This window comes from Thamnophis sirtalis, unplaced genomic scaffold, assembly GCF_051295495.1.
Source record: "Thamnophis sirtalis isolate CommonGarterSnake01/CBP01778 unplaced genomic scaffold, rThaSir2_p1.2 scaffold_7, whole genome shotgun sequence".
In the NCBI taxonomy this organism is placed as follows: Eukaryota; Metazoa; Chordata; class Lepidosauria; order Squamata; family Natricidae; genus Thamnophis; species Thamnophis sirtalis.
In genome coordinates this window covers 52,282,158-52,299,936 of record NW_028261387.1, presented here as the reverse complement: position 1 = coordinate 52,299,936, position 17,779 = coordinate 52,282,158, and the positions used below count along the sequence as shown (strand labels likewise).

At 37.0% G+C, this 17,779-nt stretch overlaps 1 protein-coding gene across 17 annotated transcripts in view; it reads right to left on the bottom strand.

Moving 5' to 3' along the window:
- Positions 1 to 17,779, bottom strand: part of NFASC (neurofascin) — a 170,119-nt gene that overhangs the window by 78,888 nt on the left and 73,452 nt on the right. For 16 of the 17 annotated variants that reach the window (XM_087720033.1, XM_087720035.1, XM_087720031.1 and 13 more), the window contains 5 exons: positions 14,379 to 14,396; positions 12,846 to 12,951; positions 11,818 to 12,014; positions 10,995 to 11,117; positions 7,450 to 7,620 (listed from right to left, as the gene is read on the bottom strand). In XM_087720033.1, coding sequence (XP_087576159.1) covers positions 7,450 to 7,620; positions 10,995 to 11,117; positions 11,818 to 12,014; positions 12,846 to 12,951; positions 14,379 to 14,396 — 615 coding nt within the window. The remainder of the gene's footprint in view (positions 1 to 7,449; positions 7,621 to 10,994; positions 11,118 to 11,817; positions 12,015 to 12,845; positions 12,952 to 14,378; positions 14,397 to 17,779) is intronic. The other variant, XM_087720037.1, reaches the window with a different exon arrangement.

Here is a 17,779-nt window from a genome sequence, read left to right as displayed (position 1 = left end):
ATACTAAGAAAACGAGTACATGTACAGGTAGTCCTCAACTTATGTCCACAATTGAGCCCAAAATGTTTGCTGTTAAGTGAGACATTAGTTAAGTGAGTTTTGACTCTTGCCTCAGTTGTTAAAGAAATCACTGAGGTTGTTAATTTAGTAACATGGTTGTTAAATGAATCTGCCTTCCCCATTGGCTTTGCTTGTCAGAAGGTCGCAGAAGGCAATCCCATGACCTTGGGACATAGCAACCGTCATAAATATAACCCAGTTGCCAACATCTGAATTTGGATCATAGGATCATGGGGGTGCTGCAAAAGGTCATAACTGTGAAAAATTGTCATGTCACTTTTTTCAGTGTTGTAACTTTGAACGGTCAGTAAATGAACTATTGTAAGTAGAGGACTACCTGCATTTATAAACATTCAGATTGAGTTTGCTATTGTCTATTTGTTTACAATATGATCCTGCTAATCCTCATTTCTTTAATACTGGTTCTCAAAGTACCATTACCTCAATAAGAATAAAGAAGTCTAATTTAAATGCAGATGATACTCAAAATATAATTCAAGACTTTTTAAAGGGAGGCAAAGTTGATTAAGAAACTAGAAACATCTTTCTTAAAACTATAATTAGAAAAGAAATGGGTGGACTCCATTAGGCTACTTCACTTGCTAGACTTCTTCCATCAATATACTGTAAGGGATGAAGTCATGTTTCTCAATGCTGTTCTTAATGCTACCTCCAAATCTACTTTAGACAGATGCAAAGCCCAAGAGAGTTTCTTAAGGCTGCCTAGGAAGAGTTGTGCATGAAGTATGGAAAACATGTGGTTTTCTAAGGAAAAGCATTGAAGAATTGGACCATCTGGTTTGGGATGAACTAAAATCCAGGCAAAGTGAGTACTAGGGCATGTCTGCTGCACATCACCCATCCTTCTCCTTCTGCAACACCCAGCACAACATACTCCACTAGCAACTGAAACAAAATGATGGAAATCAATAGACTTCTGTAATATTTCATTCTTAAGTCTGATTTCATAACATTAAATCAAGCAAGCAAGCAAACAACCACAACAAAAGCCCTGAGTTCACTGGAGTCCTTCATCTTTGGAGTTTGCACCTCTCTCTTATGAGAATTATACCCTTGTATGAAAAATGAAAAGCAAAGATGCACACAAAATGGTTTATCAGTCTTGGAGGAAAAAGCGATTGATTGGCATATATCTATTTTACCCTTAGAAAGATAAAGATAATTTAATCATCATTCCCATAGCAAGTCTTTTTAAAAAGAAATGTTTCTAACCACTAGTCCTACAGAAACATTTCCCAAATCAAAACTAATGTGGATTGAATTCATGAAAAGAAGATATCTCTGCAAGCAAAGGCAAGAGATGCTATGTGTTCTTTGGGTACACAATAAACAAAGATACATTCATTTCTCATCTATTGTGCAAGGCTATAATGAACAATGTACCCAGTTTGCTGCACTTCTCTTTAAACAAATAAATTTGTATTACACGGATCAGGGGGCTACTCTGCGTATTCATCCAAACAAGCATTCAAAAAAGTAAATTGCTTTCTTGCAATTTTCTTTCCCTAATTCCAGAGAAATTAATCCCTTCCTAAATATCTATATTATCACATAATTTGCATGCCACAGAAGAACCTGGTGATTATATATTTGAAAAGCAATGTATAATTCATGATTCTTCCAGTGTACAAAAGGAGTGAACAGAATTCCTTTGAAACATTCAAACAGTTATGTAACTCTACTGCAAAGAATATCCATCATGGTTTTTCCATTTAATTGTAATTATAGATACACATTTTAAATATAAACATCATATATATGCATCAAATCTACAAACACACACACACACATACACACATTGAAGAATTTGGGAATTCTTCAACGTGGCAGCTGAGTGTTGCTCAAATCCATGTAATCCAAATGTGAAATTCAAATGAAAAGCTTTGGCAATATTATGTGATTGGGGAATTATATATTTAAAATTTTTGTTTTGTTACATACCCATAAAAAACAATACCATCAACTAACAATAAAGAAAGTTGAATTTTACAAAGATGATGTCGTTTAAAATATGAATTGTCTATCTAACGGTGATGGAGACAGTGTTTGTTTGGAAGATTGTGCAGCCTGAAAAGTTGGTGTGATAAGAAATACATGACTATTGTGTCTTTCAAAGTGTCAACAAGTGATGTTAATAAAATAGTAAGTAAGGTTAGCAACAGAGAAGTTAGAACGTGAGGATCTCCAGAAGTCAGTATTGACCCACCACTGTACATGTCAGTGTGATTTCGAAAGGATACTTCATTATGGGGATACTCTGTAATAAACAAAATAACATGAACTTTCTAAAGCAACAAACAAGCACTGAATAACCAAAAGGTAATAGAAGGGAAGTGCACAAAAGAAAATTAACTTAATAAATAGAAAGTGCATGCCAGAAAGAAAAGCATATGAAATATCATACACATAACATTCAAAAAGGCCTCAATGCTGTTTAGAAATAAACACAATAATACAGCAATGTAAGACAGCAACTTCAAAAGACTGCTCATTTCTATGAAATATTAAATTATAGATGTGGTTGTTTTGAAAAAAAACACACCACAAACATGCAAAATCTAAACAGTTGCAAAAGTTTTTAAAGAAAACATAGATTACATTTTTCTGTTTGAGTTCCAAAATATCAGGAAATTTTCAACAGGTTTGCTAAACATCTCACAAAATTGGAACTGTAGGGCCACAAGCTTTTTCAAGCATATACAATAAACAAAATATTCTTGCTAATTTGTACCAAATGCCAAGTAAGGATTAGAAGCCACAAAACAACTTTAAAACAAAGAAAGAACGATGAACATTTCAGACACTGCTCATGCAAACATTATTAGAATGAGTTGTGTTTCATTAAAAAACAAATTGCCAAGAAATATCCATGACTAAGATAATGTTATGAAAAAAACCATATAAGATTACTTCCTGATAGTAATAACAGGAGCAACTACTTTTTACTATCCTTGAAGTCTACTGTTTCAAAATTTTCTTGAGGTTGGTCATAGGATTTCAAACTCAGAGGAGAAAATCAAACACTTAGAACCCCCAGCCCCAGGAGTTCTCTAATTGAATTTTTCTGAAATCAGAAAGGAACAAAGAATATGAGAAGGTGAGTTATGGGGTGTCCCAGAAAGACCCTAGTTCCATGCAGTGAATGCATTACCAATATGTTACTAAATCAATTTACTACCTTCCTGGCTCTGGAAATGTTGTTCCCCACACTTTATGTCCCTTTTTTCTCTCCATCCTGGTCTATTACTGGAAGAGCTTTGAATCACCAGAGCACTAAAACCAAGCAGGCTACTGTAAGGGTTGTGGAACAGTTCTTAATGTATCTATGTTATCTATGCTCTTTATTTACTCCATATTCTCAATGATGCTCAGAAATAGAGTGCTATAGTTCCCATTAAATATAATTGAATCTGTTTCTTAAAACATGATAGTTGTGCAATGTTTATCTATATACTACTAAAACTACTAAGACTATACATTCGACTTAGGCCAGTTTCAAAGCAGATATATTGCTGAATATCTCCCTGAATTTTTAAGAACTTTTCCAGTGATGAAAGTAGATTAGAAGCTGTGTCATTGTCGAAAGCTTTGAGGAATCTAGTAAGGAAATATCTCTAAAAGGATGACATGGGTAGTACAACATGCCAAAAATTGCATTTATTTTTGAGAGAGGTGACAAAAGCCACAGTCCAAAATGGGCAAGGATAGGAAAAAGGACACATTAAAATATATATTTTTTAAAAAAATAAACAAATGAAAATATTTTAAAGTATTTTAAAATTATTAGATGAAGGACATTAAAAGTTTGGTAAAATCTCATGTAAATTTGTGAACACTATTCAATTGCTTATAACTTGAATTGAAAATAAATAATTCATCAGCCATGTATTTTTAGAGAAACAAATTTCACTATATTTTGTAATTTGTCAGCACTAAGAAATGAAAATAGAGCAATTTAAAAGCTTAAAACAGAATAGTGCTTAAATATTTCTGAAAACGATGTCATTATGTATATTTTTCATTTATCACCTTTTCTTTCAACCAATCATATTTATTATAGACTGATTGTTTCCAAGTGGCCTCCTACACTGCCAGTAATTTTCATTAGCAGATGAAGAAAAGTGTAAAAACTGCAGCAGTGTCTGCCAAATTTTTGTATATGTTATTTATCTTTACACAAAGAACCACTTCTCAATTAGATAATAGATAAAATTTTATGTAACTAAATTTTTCCAAACACAGATGCACTGCATCTCAGCATTGCTTAATACCTTAGATTTAAATTTCATTACTTGTCTGTCATGACCAGCTTGTCTCCAAGGAAGAGGAATGCACTTATTTCCATTCCCATAGCAATAGTCAAGCAGAAATCTTTCTATGCTTTGTTTGCAGAATGTTTGTTGAATTAAAAACAATAACAATAACAACTTGAACATTTTTTTCTACAAATTGCATTGTGGACAGCCTAACAATAAGAACAAAAAGTATATGGTTTCTTCAGTTTCATTTTGTTCCCTACAGGATAATATCGGAAATGTTTTGAGGTTTATTTCACTGGAATTCATAGAACTGTTTTAACAGGATATTTTAAATAGAATTGCTTGTTCCAAGCTTAGAATAAAACCTTTCTTTATTTCTATACATTTCTACAGGATAAAGTAGAAATTCACAAGAAATAACAGAATTATAAAAACATACAGAAATAAATTGTGCATTTGTGTGTGTGTATGAGCAACCATCAATTAAAAGACTAGTATCAAACAAAAATATAATTATAGAAAGCATATGTTGACTCTGAACATAGTAACAGTGACAATATAGTACAGGATGGCAGAGGACGTCTTTCAGCATGGAATGGCACAACTTGGTGTGGCCAAGTTGCCACAGCCAACTCACAATGGGTCAGCTCACTGTGACCAACTCAGTGTGGCACGCTGCAACAACTCAAGTATTTAAAATAATTAAAAAGAAAATTTACTTTCTTTCACATTTCATTTTGCCCCTCCTTTTGCATCCTTTTTTCAATGATTCTATTCCACCATTTCTTTGATATTAGTGTAATTCTTGTCCCACAGTGAGTTGTTTTGTGGCAAGCTGGTCTTGAGAAGTTGTTGTTCCGCAGTAAGTTGGTACAGTGAGTTGGCTCTGGCAAGCTGGCCATGGCAAGTTGGCTACACTGAGTTGGCTGTGCTGAGTTGTCCTAGACATTTTTCAGCATTCCATCTGGGATCGTCAATATATGTTAGAAGTCAAATTCTACCCTAACATTTTTACATAAAATGATCAGGGAGCAGGTAATGGGATAACACTGATATTTGCAAATAAGAACTGAGCTGATGAATATCAAAATGACTGAAATGATGGTTGATATCATTAAACTGAAAAACTAAAAGAGAATATTCAGGTTCTTTCTACATCTTCATTTATCTAGTCATTCATTTTTTTGGCTATATTCTTGTCCACATCTATTCATCAGTTTTATTTCCTTTCCTACAAAGAAGGCTCACAGAACTTTCTTCACTAAAACATTAACTCTCCTTTTTTGAAGTACTCCTTTATACTTTTTGTATGTTATGTAATTATGTAATTTATAATCCCATAAATATTTTGCCATTAGTGATATCTGATCATATTAAAGAAATATTCCTCTGAGCTACAATGTACAGTAACTTTCTTCAATATTCTCAAGATGGTTAACATTATAGGCAGAAACCTAGGATGGCTCTAAGTTCCTTATTTTTTTTTTTTAAAAAAATCAAGAATATATGCCTACATAAATCAGTGGTGAGATATATCTACTATAAGCCAAGAACTTTGTATTATTGTATTGAGGTTCTCTTCTCCGTGGTAAGAACTAATTACTTACTATCTCTTCCCCCCACTTTTATTCTATTTATATATGGGGCCTTTAAGTTAGAGTTGACTTCTGGAGATTACCTGGGCTACTGCCTTCAATTTTTTAGTAAGATTTTTTATCATTCGGGTAAAATAATTTTTTAAAAGTGAAGACAAAATTTACTATCTTTACACAACCTGTATACCGCAATGAAGAGCTGACCCTGAATGAATGCATGTTGTGTCTTTGCAATAGTGTCAGGTGTCTATAGTATTTCTTAGATCAATGACATCTGAAGACCAGGAATGTCCAAAGGATAAGTACCTAGTATTACAAAAATACCAGAAGAAATTAAGGGTCAGGTTTTCAGAGTCAAGCTGAACGTTAAGAGGCTGAATGAAGCCAAATGCACATTTTCTTTACAGATTACTAAATAAGCATAGAGATGGATACATTTAGAAAAAAATCAAACTTAGCTTGATTGTGGAAATAACTTTTAACTTATTGTTTCGAAATGAAACAAAATAATGAAATCAGTATCAGATAAAAGTATGTTGAAGGTTTCTAAAATGATCTTTGGCTCTAGAAACAAACATTTAAAAAAGGGGGGGGGGAAATAAGAACCACATACTTCCAATTTGCAATGCAGGCTTTGCGGCAGTTCCAAGAAGATTCTACAACCAGTTGAACCCTGATTGAGGTGAACCTGAGGGCACAGATAAACTCTCAAGTGGCCTCAACAGCTCTCAGAGAATGCTAACGACCAGATGACGGCAAAGAAATACAATTCTTCCATTCCCCCACCAACCAGTCTCAATTGTCAGTACCTATCCTTCCATCCCTCCCACCATCAGAACTAATGAAGCTTCTTGGATGAGAAGTGAAATGTTTTCTTCTTCTTCCCCATGGAAAAAAACAACAACAGTCCAGTTGACTTTTGAAGAAAAAAGCACCTTTTAGACAACGATGACCTGGATGACTGAGAATCTCCACAGACATATTAAAGAAAACTTCTCCATTTAAAAACAGGAATGTCCCTTAAACCCCTGAGAATTCTGTGGTGCACGATCATACCAACAAGAAAGCTATGGAGTATAAAATAAAACACAAGACCAGATTTTCACATTTTAGACTATTCTAATTCTCAAAAACATATTCAAGTAAACTATATTCCTTAAAATATTTAAATGTTTGGGTCTGTAGATAAATCAGCTGGGCTGTGACATCTCTTTTTTTCTCTTTCACTAGTAGATAAGAGTAATAGTAGGGCTGTTTAAAAACCCTTTCATCCTCCCTTCCCATCTCCTTGGACACTAATGCAAAACAATCATGTAAGAAGATAAATAATTTTCAATTTTTTCTAAACATGTAGAATGGAAACAACATAAATCAAGAAATGTCTAAACGGTAGAAAATATACTATATGCCACATTTGCAAAAAAGATGTTTTTTCTGAACCTTGTCAACATAGTTGGTATAGAAAGCACCTTGCTGATATTACTCCAACTAAGCTATTCATAATAAATACTTACTGGTTATGATTTTGAGGGTGTAAGGATTTTTCTGCTGGATGGTATGTGTGAAAGCAAAGCGAGCATTGCAGCTATAGTCAGTCAGAGCATCCTGCTGCATGACATTAGAGAAATACAAGTCACCATTCTGCCCTTGAGAGACACGCTTGTCTTGATGGATTGGTTCCATGGCTGGAAGAAGGAACAGCAATTCTTTTTAGAATTCATAGCTGTGTTACATAGCTATATGCTACATTTCATAGATGCGTTGGAACCTATGATAATTACCTACTAGGTCTAACAATCTCCAAAAGCCACACATCAATTCCTGTTAGCATTAAGAAGCTTGAATAATTGAGCCGGCATAATTATTGTGATGAATGCAGATAGGAAAAACCTTTTGAGATGCTTTCCTTTAATATGAATCTTTTCAATATGATCATATCAAGTGTACAGTGAAATTTATGAAAACAATATATAGGGTTTTCATGTAAACATGAGTTGCTTTTGTAGTCAATTAACAGATTTTGTTCCCTTGTTATCTAGCCAATGTGAAAAAGAAGATATTTACAAATCTAGAAGGTAAGGCAAAATTCAAATTTCAAATTCAAATTTAAGGAATTTATATGCCGCCCAATCCCGAAGGACTCCGGGTGGCTTACAGAATACATCTCTAAAAGAATGAAAAATTAAAAACAAAGAAGAAGAGCAGGTTAAAAAAGACACATCATGTACTCAATCTAGGCAGGGCTGGACCTCATTCATGAGGTCAACAGCTCCAGGCCTGCCGGAATAGCCAGGTTTTAGTAGCCTTTCGGAAGGCTGAGAGAGTGGGAAGGGTCCGGACCTCTGGGGGTAGATCGTTCCATAGGGCCAGGGCAGCTACAGAGAAGGCCCTCCCCCAAGGAACCGCCAGACGACACTGTCTGGTCGACGGCACCTGGAGAAGGCCCATCCTGTGTGATCTAATCGGCCGCTGGGAGGTATGTGGCAGAAGACAGTCTCGTAGATATCCGGGTCCTAGGCCATGTAGGGCTTTAAAGGTGATAACCAGCACCTTGAAGCGGGTTCGGAGACTGATAGGGAGCCAGTGCAGCTCGCGGAGAATAGGTGTAACATGGGTGTATCTCGGTACACCCAATATCGCTCGCACGGCTGCATTCTGGACCAGTTGTAGTCTCTGAACACTTTTCAGGGGCAGCCCCATGCAGAGCGTGTTACAGTAGTCAAGTCTTGAGGTGACAAGGGTGTGGGTGGCCATTTGAAGTGCCTCCCGGTCCAGGTAGGGCCGCAACTGGTGGACCAGCTGAACCTGGGCAAAAGCCCCCCATGGTCACAGCTGACAAATGATGTTCTAGTGTCAGCTGCAGATCCAGGAGGACACCCAAGTTGCGAACCCTCTCTGAGGGGTGTAAAGTTTCACCCCCCAGGCTTAAAGATGGAATATCTGGACTATCCTTGGGGGGCAACATCCATAGCCACTTGGTCTTGTCAGGATTGAGTGCAAGCTTGTTCCCTCCCATCCAGGCCCTGACAGCCTACAGGCACTGGCACATCACTTCTGCCACTACGCTGAGTTGGCACGGGGCGGAAAGATACAGCTGGGTATCATCCGCATATTGATGGTATTTAATCCCGTGCCGGCGAATGATCTCACCCAGTGGCTTCATGTAGATATTAAATAGGAGGGGGGACAAGACCGAGCCCTGTGGCACTCCAGATTTAAGGGGCCTAGGGGTCGACCTCTGTCCTCCAACCAACACCGACTGCGACCTGCCCGAGAGATAAGAGAACCACTGTAAAACAGTGCCTCCCACTCCCACCTCTTCCAGCCGTCACAGAAGGATACCATGGTCGATGGTATCGAAGGCCGCTGAGAGGTCAAGGAGCATCAGGATAGAGGAATGTCCTCTATCCCTGGCCCGCCAGAGATCATCGGTCAATGCGACCAAAGCAGTTTCGGTGCAATAACCAGGCCTGAAACCAGACTGAAAGGGATCTAGATAATCTGCTTCATCCAAGATCCGTCGGAGTTGGAAGGCCACCACCTTCTCAACAACCTTCCCTAAAAAAGGGAGGTTGGAGACTGGACAATAGTTTTGGAGAATAGCTGGGTCCAGAGAAGGCTTCTTTAGGAGGGGTCTCACCACCGCTTCCTTCAAAGGTTGCGGGAAAGATCCCTCCTGCAGAGAGGTGTTCGCGATCCTCTGGAGCCAGCCTCGTGTTACCTCCCTGCTGGTCAAGACCAACCAGGAGGGGCACGGGTCCAGCAAACAGGTGGAGGCACTCATCGCTCCCATGGCCTTGTCCACTTCCTCAGGAATGACAAGCTGGAACTCGCTCCAAGAAATCTGATCAAGGCCCTCCCTCGGCATCTCCGCTGGTACTATCCAAGTGGAGTCAAGGTCCGTCCGAATCTGAGTGACTTTGTCCGACAGAAACTGAGCAAATTCCTCAGCCCTTCCCTACAAGGGCTCCCCTGCATCCCTCCCTTTCAGGAGGGAGCGGGTTATCCTAAACAGGGCAGCCGGGCGGGATTCTGCGGACACAATAAGAGCGGAAAAATGAGCACATTTTGCCACCCGTATCGCCGCTAAATAAGTCCTAATAAAGGCTCTTAGTTGTGTTCGGTCGGATTCGGAGTTACTAGCCCTCCAGCGTCGCTCTAGGCGTCTCTTTTGGCACTTCATCTCCTGGAGTTCCTCGGTAAACCAAGGTGCCCTCCTGGATCCACTGCTGCGGAGAGGCCGCAAAGGCGCAATCCGATCAAGTGCCTCAGCCGCCACTGTATTCCAAGCAGTGACCAAGGCCTCTGTCGGATTACATTTTTTTAAAATGTAAACTAACTCTTGCTAATAACTGTGATCAGCCAGCCCATTTATTTATTGGACAGCTTTCAGGGGGCAGGGGGATGAGAACACACCAAAGAAGTACATTTCAAAAAGTGAAATCCTACATATCTATATCTAATCTATATCTATATCTATATCTATATCTATATCTATATCTATATCTATATCTATATCTATTCTATATCATATCTATCTATCTATCTATCTATCATCTATCTATCTATCTATCTATCTATCTATCTATCTATCTATCTATCTATCATCCATCCATCCATCCATCCATCCATCCATCCATCCATCTATCTATGAAAAGTATAATGCAGCAGTTTGGGACAGAGCTGAGGCAAAATGTCTTGGACCAGCTCTATCTGTGTCTCCAACTTTTATTTGAATAAAAAGCAACAGCTACTAACTGAAAATATGTCCTCCATATTGCTTTTGAGAACATGGAAGGAAGGAAAAGGTAGGTAGATTATTGCTTTGCAGTTATATCATAGTTGGCAAACTTGTCCCTTCTATATATGTTATACTTTAGCTTCCATTAGCCTCTTTAAACCTGACAAAGATGACATCCATCTGGAGGCATAGCTTTTGCCATGGTCTAAATACCTTATATATGGCGAGTATCCACAAGGAACAATCTTATATATTCAGCCTAAGATGCCATCACTTCTCATCTTAAATACAATACACCTAAGTCATGGACAGACTTACAGCTACTCATCCAAAAGATAGCAGGGGGTGGTAGTCCAGGTGGAGGATTGCATGCCAAGATAAGTGAAGCACCTTCGTGAACCTCTTGAATGTCCAAATTTTCCTTTGGCCACAAAGGAGATTCTGAAATTATAAGCCTTGTAAGAGAAATTGCATCTACTCATGTATTATATTTAAAGAGAATGATTCAAGAAGATTCTTTATGAAATGACCCTGGGATAATGAATAATGGCCAGAAAAATAGTGTCAGTGAGAAATTAGACAAGATTCCAATGAATACAGAAAGTCTCTCATGAAATCTTTTAAAAAAACATTGAAACAAGATAGAAAAAAGTAGCACAGGAATATAAACTTCGAATAAACAGATCCTATTTATGAGCAGATTGGAAACAATAAGCTGTTGGTGAAGGTAGTGATGCAGGGGAGGAATCCAACATCTAAGAGAATGGCTCCAGTTGAGTGATCAAAGCTATCAACTTGAGTTTTTTTATTGCCCCATCCCCAAATGCTTAGGAAAGGTTTCTTAGAGTCATGAATTATACATTTACAGCACTACAAAAAATTTATGTTGCTGCAATGGAAGATGGTTGCTATTGTTTTATACAGTGCTGAAATAAATATATAATGCTAAAAAGTCTCTTCCGTCTATTAGTAATCAACAACACTGTATTTATTAAACTGTACATGAGTTTATTGCTTGCCAGAAATTTTATGACCATTCTAAATACAAAACAAAGCCCTAGCAAACTAAACCATATCCAGTAACAGATAAAGTTATAGTAATGCACAATGAAGTTAATAATTTGTGTTAAAGTATACTCACTTGAAACATGGAGGAATATTTTGTTGGAAATAGCTGTTCCGTAGTCATTCCGAGCAAAACACTGATATTCTCCCTCATAATCCTCTGGCCTCCCACCACTGCGGAAGTCAACTATCAGTGTACCTGACCAATGCTTCATGGTTACTCGCGGGTCCTTTGCAACATTAAAAAACTTTCCATTTCGTGTCCAGGAAAACCTGTAAACAGAATTGTACCAAAGGTTAGTAACCTGGGTCTATTCAAGAACAGCAGCCTCTGTTGCTATACGATGTACAGATTATCTGAGATATATTAACTTCCTATGCAGTAATGGATCCTGAGTCCTACAACTTGGATGAAATATAATGCAGAGGTATTCACCCTTTTAGGATTTTAATGGTATCAAAGACGAGTAGAGATGAAAACTACATTTACACCGTATCTATATTTGATGCTTATCAAAATAATCATGGTATGGCAATTTTAAATTCCAAGATGCACTTAGAAGGCCTAGAGAGCTATAATGATTATAATAGAACCTTTATGATGCAAAGCTACCACAAAACACTCCAGAAACACTGTGATTATGTATAACTATTTGAGACACTTAGCATGATAAATGAAATACACCCTTTTAACAAAACAATTATTTTATACTGGAGTGAAAACAGTTGTTTCTGTCTGCTCTAAGCCACATGATCCGTAAGCATGGATCTAGTATTAGAGAATTTTTTTTCCATCTTTGCTCATCATAAAGTGACTGCCAAAATAACATAACCATGAATTCTACATAAATCCAGGCCAGTGGTGGGTTGCCAATTTTTTTATTACTGGTTTGGGTGTGCGCACGTGCACCCTTGCGCACCATGCTTTTGCACATGTGCAGAAGTGTCCGGGTGGGTGGGCGGAGCCTCCCACCACCACTAGGTACTTCTGGTTTGCCAAACCGGAAGCAACCCACTTCTGGTCTAGGCACAGCCATTTTTGTAGTGATACAGTAATCATTCAGATATTTGTTTGTATACTAATCTTGAGAAAATAACACTCACGTGGGTGTGGGGTTGCCTTTCGCTTCACACTCAATTAATATATCATCTCTTGGATCTACAATATAATCCTTTGCAGACTGCTTTGTAATTGTAGGAGGCTGAGGCACTGCAAAAGCATATATAAGAGAGGGAAAGAGAGAAAATGAAGGTAAGAGGAAAAAATACCTTTCCATATAGTATCATTTGAAATGCAGTTGCTTTTTATTTCACTCAAACTTTTCAAGTCATGTGTGGGGAGAAAGATGGAATGTACATTTAAAAAATATTATAAAATAAAGCAAGGCTAATCTGGAAAAAAAAAAGCATTGTCAAACCTGGTCAGTATTTTTCGTAATCTCATTAGGAAAGCTGTAATGGTCTGTATTGCTGCCAACAAACCTATATGAATCTATCTTGTTTAAAGGAGGTTTTACTAAGAGGAAGTCAAGAGTGCAGCATACATATTCATCACCCCAAATGCTCATTTTCCTAATTCTAGAACAGAACAGCTGATCCTCTGTTTTCTTCTGCAGAAGTACAAGGTAATTCTCAACTTACAACTGTAATTGAGCCCACAATTTCAATTGTAAGGTGAGATGGATAGTAAGTGGTCACCATGAGACTGTGCTCAATTTTACGACTTTTTTGCAACAGTCATTAAGTAAATGCATCAGTCGCAAAATGAGCGTAGTAGTCATGAAGCAAATTCTTCATGTGGTATGGGTTAGGTTTTTTTTTTTTTTGCTGAAAACCAGAAGTAAAAAAGCCATAAGTCATGGTTATGTGACCTCTGTGTGCTGCGAATGGTCGTAAATGTTGGCCAGTTGTCAAGTGTCCAAAATGTAAGTAGCTTTTTTGAGTCCACCACCTATTAAAAACAAAGCACACAACTGCACAACTTTTGAATACTTTTTATCAATCTAGTAGATGAGGTCACAAATCGCTCCCATTTTTGTTTAAACTATTTACCTGTAGAGTGAAAGAAGTAATTTTAAAAACAAGCTGATCTTCCTTGACTTTTCTTGGTGACTTATAAGAATGTGACGACTCATTCAAGCATTTCCTGTTGTCTTTCCCCTTACTTCAACAAATTTTACTGTAGTCTGGTTGGTTCTTCCCTCTTCTCCACCCACCCCCATGGTTGTGGCTCAAAAAAGCAGTGTGAACTAACCAGTTACTTATTAAGCACATCTCTCCTGCCTTTTGGACAGAAAGTTTAAAGAAGAAAAGAGCAGTAATTATATTGATATAATTATGTTTATATTTCAGACCAAGAAAAGTGTCACTTCTCTAAAGAACAAAAATGTAGATAAAATATTTTCCCCTTTAATTATGATCCACTTTGGAATTCTGAAATTCAGATACCATAATTGCGAGGTTTTATATTTCAGGGCTTTAGTTGAATATAAAGACCAATGTTTTATTCCAACAAGTTAATAAGAATCTACTTCAGACTTGTTAAACACCATACAGGTTGCTGCTATACCCAGGTTTCTTAAAATATAGAAAATGTTATTTCGGGGAGAGAAAAAAAGGTCAGAAAATAAGACTTACATGTATCTTGAATACTTGCTGTTAATTCGAAGGTGTAAGCACAGCAATAAAAAGGGAGAAGAGAGAAACAGGAAGTGTTAATCTAAATGTTTAGATCTAATATTAAATACCAAAAGGAGTAAACAAAGCATGCCATTTTAATGAATATTAATATTATTAGCTTTAATATATTGCCTCGAGTTCCTGTGAAGAGGAATTAGAGAAAACTTTAAAAAAAGGTGGGGAATGACACAATTAGCAAAATAAATACATACAAATATGAATATGTTCTGACAAGAAGAAATCTACTAAAGACTATTAATGGATAGATTTAATTCATAGTCTAGTTCAAAGACGTTTCTGTAGCGTTCTCCATCTAGTGCCCTCTAAATATGTAGGATTACAATTTCTTTAATCCTCAACCATTATAAATTTTAATATCTAGGGCAAGCCCTCACAAATGCTTAAAATATAGTATTTTAAAGATTTACCTATGCTGGAAAAAATCCTTTATGTGGCTTAGAAGTGTGGAAAAATAAGAACTTAAAGTATTCCACTTTCTTGTTTAGTTGGTCATATTTTTGGTAGTATTAAAATGCAATTATAAACAGTATTCAAGTGATTTATAACTTTTATGTGATGCATCATATGCCACTGTGAATTATCCAGGCATCCTTCTTCACATGGGGAATTTACCTATGACACAGAAGTCTGCACTCCCAGAAGACCTCACCATATTGCTGGCTGTATTTAGTCACATCTACACAATAACCATGAGAAAAGGTTTTAACTATATACTCTTGAATACCCATGTTCCACCTTATTTTATCTTAGGAAGATATTACATGATACCCTCCAGTCACTAGATAGAGTTCAAACCAGGGGTGGGTTCCTGCCAGTTCTAACCTCTTCTATAGAAGAGGTTCCACAAATCTACCGTGCCGTTTAGAACCAGTTCCAGCTCCCTCCCCCTGCAAGTCTGCACGCTTGCCCCGCTCACCGCTCACTGATTGGCTGGCTCACCAATCATCCCGCCCACCTCTAAGAGTCCTATCTAAACGTTAAAGTCTTAAAAGCTGTCAAGTTTGAACATCCCCGGGGGGGGGCGTTCTAAAGGGTTAGGGATGCAAGGGTCTTGTAACTTGACAGCTTTAAAACTTGCACACTTCAATGCCAGAGTTCCTGAGCCAACATGACTGGAGGAGGAATTCTGGGAGTTGAAGTCCACAAGTCTTAAAGCTGTCAAGTTGAACACCCCTGGGGTTTTTTTCTATAGGGTTAGGGGTGCAAGGGTCTTGTAACTTGACAGCTTTAAGACTTGCGTGCTTCAAATGCCAGAGTTTCTGAGCCAACATTTTGGTTGCTAAGCAAGAGCGTTGTGAAGTGAGTTTCACCACATTTTACAAATTGGCCATGCCCACCCAGTCACATGGCTGGCAAGCCACTCCCACTCAGTCACATGGCTGGCAAGCCACTCCTACCCGGTCACATTGCCAGCAAGCCACTCCCACAAAGCAGGCCACACCTACAGAAGAGGTTCTAAAAACTTTTGAAACCCACCACTGGTTCAAACTATATATGAAAAGGAACACATCAGTTGAAGCTCTATGAATTTTTTAAAAATGATATAACAGATACACCTGTAAGGATGAATTGGAAATCCCAATGACAGAATGAACTTAAAATAAATAAAAGTTTGCAATATTACCATGAGTACCTTTTTTATTTTCCTTGCACCATCATTGAGGTAAATTGCATTTGCTAGTGGTTTGTTCTTATGAAGTCAAAACAACTTATAGGGACATGCTGTGCTTCTCAGAATCTGGAGACTGATGGGATGGTTCATACATTATTCACTGATGCTAATGTCCCTATGTATATATGGCCATGTATAGAGAGTACACAAAATGAAAAATTCTCCTGGTTAGAATCAAAAGGCTATGAAGTCCTTTAGGATTCCACAGTGGTTTCACGAGGCAAGTAGGTCAAGGTTGGAAAGTGTTGTAGCTTAAATTGTCATACATCCCACCTTTTTGGTCCACCCATCCACAGGTATTTTCAGGATTTGCTTTTCTTTTCTTAGTGTCTTTCCCGTTCTAATTAAATCCCCCAAAATAACTGTGTTTCAGTCAATGTCCATACCAAATATGTATGGTTTGGTTGAAACATGAAACATACAACCCAGCTATATTGTACAGAGTATGGCTAATTGGTTTGCCAATCTCTAACCCCATATACACATACCTATCACATTATAACTTTTCATGATAGATGTTATACAGAAAGCAGAAAAGGAATAAGAAATACCGTACTAAGCCAAAGAATTGGAAAGCAGAAAATACCCACACATTTACTTTATATCAACAAGATTCCTATGCCAGCCTGTATGATTATCAAAACATATTGTGGAATTTTCTTAAAGCTTTCTAATTTTTTACCTATTTACCTATTAGGAAGTTCATATGGTATTTATTTAATGACAGTTCTAAAGTCAATGAGATAAGATTTCCTTTTATTTAGCGGCGGACAAATTTATAAATAGATTTGTCAACCTTTTTTTCCCACCCTTAACATTATTTCTTCCTATATTTGTCTACAATTGTTTCCTACAGTCTGCATTAAAATTTGCATGTATGTTAATGCTAATTTCTCCTTAAATACTTGTTCTTGTGCATACTGCTTTTAGAACTATTTCCAAAACTGTTTTGGTTAATTTTTAATCATTATATGCTTTTATGAATACATGTCTTTAGTATAAAAATGTTTATGTACATTTTTAAAAATATTATGTCACAACATTTGAAAAAAGTGAAATTTCAGAACCATTTCAATTTATGTTTTGCTTCAGAAAATGCATGCCTTATCTTACCTTAACACCTACGTTAAATTGATTCCACAAATTTCCAGCCCCATTCTTAATTTTGCAGAAACTAGGCTTATTCAGTTATTTATACCATACAACTTCAACCCATTTTCCCATTTTTAAAATCTCTATGATTTTTATACAGCATATATTTATATTGTACTTTAATTGTTTTAGCCACCCAGAACCACATTATTGAGATGGGAATCCATATAAATCAGTATAAATAAATAAATACAAACAAATTGTATACATGCTTGCATGTTTGAGTCTAGAGTGAAAACATGGCTGGGACTAAAACCAATAGGGTCTGAGGCTATTCTTTTTCTTTTTACACCACTCCCATCTCTCTGATTCCACAATATTTTATTTCATTCTTGCAATTTACCATTTTTTCCTCTGTATTTGCCATTTTCTTCTCCATCTGTTCAATGCCTTCCTTTCTGTCTATCTCATTGCCTGAAACTAGGTTGAGGTCTGCATGAAATGGAATCATAGGGAGCTTACATTTTATAATGTACATTATCAATGGTTGATATAATGAAATTAGTCCATGGGA